At 56.4% G+C, this 9,163-nt stretch overlaps 1 protein-coding gene across 2 annotated transcripts in view; it reads left to right on the forward strand.

Annotated features, from left to right (window-relative positions):
• Window positions 1-299: 299 nt before the first annotated feature.
• The window catches only part of ASIC1 (acid sensing ion channel subunit 1), a 27,293-nt gene continuing 18,429 nt past the window's right edge, over window positions 300-9,163 (forward strand). Inside the window, exons 1-3 of one of the 2 annotated variants that reach the window (XM_017545813.2) lie at window positions 300-1,036; window positions 1,866-2,243; window positions 2,860-3,055. In XM_017545813.2, the coding sequence (XP_017401302.1) occupies window positions 1,882-2,243; window positions 2,860-3,055 (558 nt within the window). In that variant the 5' untranslated portion in view covers window positions 300-1,036; window positions 1,866-1,881. The remainder of the gene's footprint in view (window positions 1,037-1,865; window positions 2,244-2,859; window positions 3,056-9,163) is intronic. The other variant, XM_017545814.2, reaches the window with a different exon arrangement.

The raw sequence follows: 9,163 nt of genomic DNA on the forward strand, positions 1-9,163 counted from the left end.
TCTTGACCTCTGGCTGTTTTTCCTTCCTTTTCTCTGCTCCTTCTTTTAAGATTTGGCAGTAAGTGGTTGCGACCATGCCCCTCACAAGCCCAAAGCTACAAGGATGCGGTCTGAGTGGTCAAGGATGTGTGTTGGCTCACATATGTGCACGTGTGCGTGTGTCACATGTAGGTAGGGAGCAGGGATAAGAGCAGGTGAGTGCTTGCCATGTGGGTCAGGCCCCGGGGTTTTTTGGGCATCTGTGGGGGTGTGTGTGTGTGGCTGCGAGTGGTGTGGTGTGACTCTGGTCGGTATGTGTGTCTCTCTCCATATGGGCCAAGTGCTTGAATTAGTCAAGTGTGACTCGGAGCGCGTGTGTCTGTGTACGCGCGTGTGTGCCACCAGAGGAAGCAGCAGCAAGAGGCAGGAGCATCGATCCGAAGGAGACAGCGCGGGGAGGGGGACGCTAGGGACAGACACCCTCCCTCCTGCGCGCACACGCGCGCGCGCGCACACACACCACACACAGAGGCACACACACAAGCCGTAAGGCCTCGCAGGCAGGGAGACGGCTCCGGGACCGGAGAGAGGCAGCGCCGCCGAGAGCGGCCGCGCAGAGGGGCGAGTCGGCGCAGGGAGCCCTGGGTCCCGCTCTCTGGTCCGGGGCCCCACGCGCACACCGGCCCGGAGACAGCCTCGCAGACACTCGTAGACGCGCACGCGCACCCTCTCCCCTCCCCCTCCCCTCCCGCCTCCTCCCGGCCGGACGATGGATCCCTGCAGATCCCAGGGCTGAGAGCACAGCGCACCGCGCCGAGCCCGGGCGGACCAAGCCGAGGCGAGCGAGCGAGCGAGCCAGCGCGCGCAGGCGGACTGACAGATCCGAGCCGAGCCGGGCCGGGCGGGCCGCTCCCTGCAGGGCTCTCCGCGGCGTGCCGCGGCGGCCGCGGGCTCCGGCCCCGGGCCATGAGCCCCTCCGCGACTCGGCGCTGAGCCCGTGATTGGCCTCGCGCCCCAGGACCCGCCACCGGCTGCCGGCTTCCTGAAGCCCCCTCAGGTGGGTTTCCGATACCCCCGCCTTTGGCCGCAGGGCTCCTTGGCACCCCGAAGCCGGGGCTCTCCTCCCTCTGGATTTCCCCCGCTGCTGGGGCGGCTCGGTGGCTGGGGAGGGGGGCGGGGGCCGAGTAGGGTGTCTGACTGCGACGAGAAGCTGGACTGGGGTGGGGGGTGCGTCCGGGGCGGGGACAGCTCGCTGTCATAGGGAACCGCGCCCCCCCCCCAAACATCCACCTCGGGCAGCCAGCCACCCCCCACTCCCAACATACACACACACAGCCTGCGCCTGTAAGAGAACTGGAGATACACGCAGGTGAGGACTCAGGCTGGGCCCCTCCCTAGAGGTAGCCACCTCCCTGGGGGTTTTCTGATCCGGGGACCACAGCCCAGTTCTGGGAATACCAGTGACCGGGAAAGGAGCTCCTTACCCTGGGATCAGCCCATCTGGGCGAGTTTTCATCTCCAGGATGGGGTGGACATTCTTGTCCCAGAGTGACCCCACATCTGGAGGGAACTCCTGCGCCTGCCTGCGGGAGCATCAGGACTTCCCCCTGAACCTCAGATGACTGTATCTGGGGTCTCCCTGAACCTGGGAAGCTTTCCTGGGAGAGCATTCTCTTGGCCTGACCTGACCCCCTGTGCCTCTGTATTTGGAGGAACCTTGAAAATGCCCCTTGGTCAGCCACCTCTTGGCTTGTACAGCAGGGAAGTCTTCTGCCCGAGGAGTAGTGACCTCTGGAGATGGGGATTCTGGATGGACACATGTGGAGGGGCCCCATGTGGACTTTCATCCTAGGACAATGACAGACTGTCCCTCTCTCCTTCCCCAGGATCCCCTGGACAAGGATGGAACTGAAGGCCGAGGAGGAGGAGGTGGGTGGCGTCCAGCCGGTGAGCATCCAGGCCTTCGCCAGCAGCTCCACGCTGCACGGCCTGGCCCACATCTTCTCCTACGAGCGGCTGTCTCTGAAGCGGGCACTGTGGGCCCTGTGCTTCCTGGGCTCGCTGGCTGTGCTGCTGTGTGTGTGCACGGAGCGTGTGCAGTACTACTTCCACTACCACCACGTCACCAAGCTCGACGAGGTGGCTGCCTCTCAGCTCACCTTCCCTGCTGTCACGCTGTGCAACCTCAACGAGTTCCGCTTTAGCCAAGTCTCTAAGAATGACCTGTATCATGCCGGGGAGCTGCTGGCTCTGCTCAACAACAGGTGGGTGGCTCCCCCCGCCGAGCCCCACTCCCAAGCTGTGTGAGTTCCAGTCAGGGTGTCTGCCTCCCTAACCCACCATACAGCCTAGCCAACCCTGCCCTTTAACCCACCACCACCCCCAAACCTGCCACTCACAGCAGAGGAGTTGAAGCGCTGCTGAGCACCTAATTAAGGGAACCCAGCCTCTGATCCCGGCAGAGTCCAAAACAGCTTGGCGCCTCCCCAGCCTGAGGTGTGAGACATTGTCACCCTCTCTGGAAGGAGTTTTACCCTCGTTCTGGCCACTCTGTCTTGACCTTCTCATCAGTTGGGGGATGGGGACAGACCATCTCTAAAGGGTGGAGACTACAGTATAAAAGCCACAGCCCCTGCCTTATCTCTCTGCCTACCTTATCCATGCTTCCTCTCACCCATGTGCTGGCATGCCCTGCCCCGGGGCCGCCACTACAGATCCTTCTGTTGTTTCAGACCCATGTGGTAGATCCTCTGCATGCCCAGCTCTTCTTCCTTGCCTACACCTGGGCCTGATCCCCAGGGCTGTGGGCTGCTCACCCAAGTTGGGATTGGGACACTGATGGCTGTACTGACCCATGTGTCACTCACCCCTGGGCCCCAGGTATGAGATACCAGACACACAGATGGCAGATGAAAAGCAGCTGGAGATATTGCAGGACAAAGCCAACTTCCGCAGCTTCAAACCCAAACCCTTCAACATGCGTGAGTTCTACGACCGAGCTGGACACGACATTCGAGACATGCTGCTCTCCTGCCACTTCCGGGGGGAGGTCTGTAGCGCTGAAGACTTCAAGGTGGTAAGTCTCCTGGTGTGGGGTGTGAGTCAGGCTGGCTCACAGAAGAGGAGGAGGAGGAGGAGGGGGAGGAGGAGGAGGAGAAGAAGGAAACAAGGAGCAGGCTGGGCCTCTCTGGATGCCTGCTACTCTGGGAGAGGAAGTTATGTGTTCTGGGGCTTGCTTCTAGTAGAAGGGGACTTTGTTTAGCATAGGGGCACATTTGCACTCATGAGCCTCAGCCTTGCATCCATGATGGCAGGAGAGAGCTTACCGTGTACAACACACACATATATGCACACACGCGTGGCCTGGCATAGCCACAAACCCAGCAAGCTTACCTCCTGGGCCACAGGTGTCAGAGCTGAGCAGGGAGGTGGGTAAGCCTTGTTACTTGAAGTGAGCTCCAGGACTATCAATTGGGAGCTTGAAAGGAATGCAGGACTTTGCCACCCTACTTCCCAGACCTACTGAACCAGAATCTGCATCTAATAAGATCCTCAGATGACTGGAATGTACACTAAAGTTTGAGAAGCACCGTGAAGCACAAGGGAAACCTCTTAAATAGCTGGACAGTAACTCCCTCCGTACCATCTGCACCCCATGCATATACACATATGCTGTTTGGTTAGGTTCCCTGCTTGCCAGCAAGAGCCATAGAGCCAGGGTCTGGGGAAAGGAAGGCCATCGGGATACCCAGTCGTGGCTGCCCTGGAGGCTTCCTTTGCATCTTAAAATGGAGATGCCCCACGAACACATCACACCCCACAGATGTGGTTACCTCAGGCCAGCACCTCAGGGAGGGTGTAGGGAAACCGATTTTGGCATCTGATGTGCTGGGCAACCCTGGGCCAGTCACACAAATTCCTGAGGGTTACACTCTGGACCGGATGGCAAAGAGACCACAGGCCCTGGAGCCATGTAGAAACAATACCACCAAGTGAGTGGACAGGGCTTGCAACTCTTTCAAATGCTTTCTAAGATCCCCTCAATCCCCTTGATGCATAATTGCATTACCTCTATTTTACAAATGCATGAACTGAGACATAGGGAGGCAGAATGATTTACCCAAGCTCACACAGTTAGTGACAGATGACAGGTTCAGGATCAGAACTCATGTCTCTTTAAGCTGAAAATGTCCTTTACTCTCCATTAATATTGTGGACCTGGGAGCTATTTTGTCCACTTCAAATTCTGGCCAGTCTTTTCTAGGACCCTTTGTTCTCCATGCCTAGTCCGCTGTCAGATCCTTTCCCTTTTCCTGCCCATTTTCTCCCCGCTTGCTTCCTTCCTCCTGCAGTATGGGAACATGAACTGTATTTGTGCAGAAAGGACGATGCCATGGTCATGCTTAGTGTTTCCTGCTGAGGTTACACATGACTTCCCAATCTCTTTAAGCCTTGCTCTGCAGACCAGTTTCATGGGCCTTTGTCAATCCTGCTGGACAAAGTTTACATGACCAAATTCTTTGCTGAGCCAAGCTGATGGGGAGCTTAGCTGAGACGCAAGAACCACTTCCTTCCCTCTTTTCCTCCTTCATAACAGGAGGGTCTTGGATTCCCCAGAGCTTGAGACCAGAGGGTTCCCAGTCTCACAAATGATCCTCCCAAGAGTAATAGGACTGTAGGTGAAGGTGGAAGCAAAAGCCAGAGCCCCTCCCTCCAACACACCCAACACACATGCAGGAGAGACCCCTGAGAAAGATGGAGAAAACCTATTAATTTGAATGGTTTGTAGTGTTGGGTGAGGGAGGGAACTGCTTGGCTCAACTTGAGGAGGTGCTGAGATATAAATCTGGGCACAGTTAGTCTAGAAAAATTGTTCAGTTGAGGCTCCATCTGTCTATCATGTCCAGAAAGATTCCAAGTGGTGATGCTAAGATAACGTTTGGCTGATGGCAATGGAGATGCTGAGATGTGATTGGTCCATGCTGAGTGGACCATTTTAAGGAGTCAGATAGAGATGTGATTGGCCCACAAAGTTCTGGAGCAGTCTGAGTTGTTCCTCTTACTGTAGGGGAGAGACACACAGGCTAGCACCCTGCAGCCCCATCTGTGCCCCTTCTTGCTTCTGGGTTGTCAGGGAAGACCAGGTTTTTGCTGTTTTGCAGCCCATGTCAAAGAACTGACCCTGAATTTTGCTGGACACAAACCTCTCACCCCTCCCTCTCTCCAGTTGATTACATTGCCAGCCCCTCTCCATGTCAAGAGCTCTACCCATAGGGATGTTCCCACACAGATGGGCGTCTGGCTGGAGTCCACGTCTGACACCTCCCCAGTGGAGAAGGGCCTGGCAGGCTTTCTCCTCCAGCTCCCCCATCCTAAGGGCTCCCACACTCCTTGCCTGATGCTCCACCCTCTCGCTTCTCTCATAATTAACATCCTTGCCATTCTCTGCTAGGCCCAGAGGTGTGTTGGGAGTGTGTGTCTAGCCTTGGGAAGATGTAGCACTGATAGAAAACACCTGTCTATAGGGTCAGGGTCTAGGGGAGACCCTATTGACATCTTCTGCAGCCTTCAGAGCAGAGGTACTTCACTGAGGAAAAGAGGTGGTCAGAGAAGAGAGGCCTCGTGGTTGGGGCTTTGGTTGCTCTTTCAGTAGCTAGGAAAGAAGCTGCTGGAGATCAACAAGATTGCTGTGGGGATGCCTCACCCTGCACTGTCCAAGACCTTGATCAGTGCATTTGCAAAATATAGTGTGCAGGAGCACGTGTGGACTGTTTTGTGGATTTTTTTTTTTTTTTAAGGTGGAGTCTCACTCTGTCGCCAGGCTGGTGCTATCTCAGCTCATGGTAACCCCTGCCTCCCGGGTTCAAGTGATTCTCCTGCCTCAGCCTCCTGAGTACCTGGGATTACAGGTCCCCACCGCCACACCTGGCTAATTTTTGTATTTTTAGTAGAGACGGGGTTTCACCATGTTGACCAGGCTGGTCTCCATCTCCTGACCTCATGATCTGCCTGTCTCGGCCTCCCAAAGTGCTGGGATTCAAGTGTGAGCCACCACACCCAGCCCCTTCTTTTGTGGATTTCTAAGGGCAACCCTCATCTCAACAATAAGAACCCTGTTTCTCAAGGCTGCTTGGGGGAGGCATAAGAGGACAATTCAGGGAGGCTACTCTGGTCACTCGAAGACCCCTGCTCCCCTGACAAGAATCTGCAGTAACAGGCATTTCTCCAGATGTGCTTCTGGATCCAGCTCAACCCCAGGGAGTGCTTGGTGGTCACAGAGCATTTGGCCAGGGTCCATCCCCCAGGTGTGGCTGAGTCAGCTTGGAGGGTGGAAGTGAATACGGGGAGCCTAGATGAATCTGGGAGAGACTAGTTTGGCAATCCTTCAGGACAGAAGAGGCAGAAGGGCAGGGCAGGGAGTATCCCCACAGCAACCTGGCTGAGAAGGTCTCAGTAGCCCCCTCCTGAGCTACCGTAATGGCCCAACCACAAGGCCCCCTCTTCCCAGCCACCTCCTTTCCTCCCTGGTAGGGTGCTTTGTTGCCAAGGCAACGGGGTCTGCGGTTTCTCTCTCCTGCCCCACCTTGAGGCTAGCCAGGCCAAGGCAGGGCCGGGGTTCCATGGAGGGGGGCTGGGGTGCAGCTGTCTGCTGGTGTCTGGGAGGGGGCCAGGGGAGTGAGCATAGTCGCAGCTGGTGCCAGCCTCCAGCTGCACCTTATCTGTCCCTGGCAGTGGGAGCAGCTGATGTGGCTGGAATGCTGAGCAGCAGCACGGGGAGGGGGCTGGCAGATGGTCGCCCAGTCTGCCCTATGCCACCTCCTCCTTGAGACCCAGACCCTTTGCCTAGGGGAGAGAGAAGCAGGAATTCATTTCTGGGCCCTGGAAGAGAAGAAAGAAGAGGGCAGACAGTGGAAATGCTGGGGTGGGTGTGTGGTGTGGATCATAATCTCAGGAGGGTGCGATGGGGGGACAGGAATCCCCGGGGGGGTCCACAGGAGTCCTTCTCAGGACCCTGGATTGGAGACCGGAATCTCCCAGGGAAGAGGTGGAGTGAAGGAGGTGAGCACAGAAGCCTCCCCTGCAACCCGCAGCAAGATTCCGAAGGGGGCCAGGCATTCCAGGAGCACCTAGGGAAGTAAGATGCCGCAACCAGAGGTGGCTGAGGGCGCCTGATCCTGGGACCCAGAGAGGGGAGAAAGAGGTCATCTTAAAGCAGGAGAGCCAGGGATGACTGCACTCAGCAAGAGCCAGGACTAGCATGGAGCTTCTTCATCCCCAGGGCTCACCCCTCATTCCCACACCCCATTGCCGCCTCATAGAAGCTCAGACCAGAAGTACTTTGGGAGGGCCTGACCTTACTACCAGGGTCTGTGCCCTCCAGCTAGGCAGGGAGTGGAGGGGCTGCTGAGGTGAAAGGCTGCCCAGACTGCTGTGCAGAGAGGGAAAGGGAGGTCTGGGGCAGCCCCACCCAGAGGCCTGATGGTCTTCATGGGTGGGAAGAGGGAACACACACAGATTGCAGAGGGATAGAAGAGGCTGACCTGGAGACGTGAGCTTTGGAGGAGGGGTTCATGGGAATCATGAACTTTGGGGGAAGGGTTCCCGCCCTAGGGGTTCATGGCTACCGCCTCCTGCCTTATTCTTCTCATCTGTCCTTCCCTCCCAGGAAGTGTCTAAACTGAACACAGGTGGGTGGAGAGAGGAGACAGGAGCAGACCCCATTGTAGTTGCAGGAACCCAGTGGGTGGGCCCTGGATTGGGGTCTCAGATGGCTCCTGTTCCTTCTCCCTCAGAAACGGATACACACAAACATACTTTGGGTAACCCCGTTTCTTCTCTCACCTGTTCCTCTTCTCCCCAGACCCCAGCCATTTCTGATTCCACCGCTCTCTCAGACTGCTATCAGCTAAGAGCTACTCTAAGCCAATTGATCTCTGGGCTGTTGGCTAAAGTAATAGGGAATTGAGTAACGAAGTGCCTCTGGGGGCCAAGCCTGGAAGTGGAGGGCTGAGGAGGAGGAACGCCTCTAAGCCTTGGACCTTTGTCACTGCCCAACTGGTGGAGAACTCCTAGCTACGGCCTCGGCATGCCCAGTGCGTCCAGGAGGCAGAAAAGGAGACCACAGAGAGGCTCGGAACCTTCTGCTGTGGGTGGAGGTTGCTTCTGAGTGTGCTTCAGTTTTGTAAAAAGTAATTTCAATTCTCAGGGGATGGCGAGGGAGATGGAATATTCGGAATGAGAAGCTGGGATTAGAGGAGCGTCAAGCTCCAGTGGATTCATTCCCATAGCAGACAGTGCCACTTCCCTGTGCCAGGTCCTGCATTGGGGCAGTTAAGGGCAGCTCGGGAAGCTTGGGGCTGAGAGCCATGGTGGTGGTACTGAGGCAGCCAGGTGGTGGGGGCGTCAGAACAAGGGGAAACCGGCTGCAGATGAGCAGACTCTCAACATCCAGGGTGAGTCCTCTCAATCTCCCCAGACAAGCTCAGCCTCTCAGAAAATGCAAGGTTCGTAGAATGTGTTGGTGTCTCCCTAGCTCAGCAAATCAGCTGGCCAATTCCCTCCGGCAACGGCCCTTCTTCCACCTTGACCAGCTCCTGCCCACTCCCACTCCCAAGCGTTCCCTCACTTATATGTTTGAGGTGGCCACTCTAGAGGCCTCTACCCTATGACCTATAACACCCCAGTTGGAACCCTTGGGTGGGCATTCTGGGAGGCAAAGCTGGAAGGAGACAGCGAGAATGAGAAGGGGTGCCTAGCTGGGTGGAGGATGGGACTGGGCATTAGGGCTCCTGGTCTCTATTTTGGGCAAAGTTCCACCTGGCCCTACTTCTTAGCTTCTAAGCCCAATCTCCTGTCAGGAGGTTGTAAAATTATTTTTTATTGAGGGGCAGCCCTTCCTCTGGGTTTCTCTGGCCAAGCCCACGCTGCCCCATGTATAATGGATGTCCATCGCCAACCTACCTGGACACAGGAATTGGACGTCTTCCTCATAGAATATTTAAAAATAAGCAGCCGGGCGCGGTGGCTCAAGCCTGTAATCCCAGCACTTTGGGAGGCCGAGGCGGGTGGATCATGAGGTCAAGAGATCGAGACCATCCTGGTCAACATGGTGAAACCCCGTCTCTACTAAAAATACAAAAACATTAGCTGGGCATGGTGGCACGTGCCTGTAATCCCAGCTACT

This window comes from Cebus imitator, unplaced genomic scaffold (genome assembly GCF_001604975.1).
Source record: "Cebus imitator isolate Cc_AM_T3 unplaced genomic scaffold, Cebus_imitator-1.0 Scaffold181, whole genome shotgun sequence".
Classification (NCBI taxonomy): Eukaryota; Metazoa; Chordata; class Mammalia; order Primates; family Cebidae; genus Cebus; species Cebus imitator.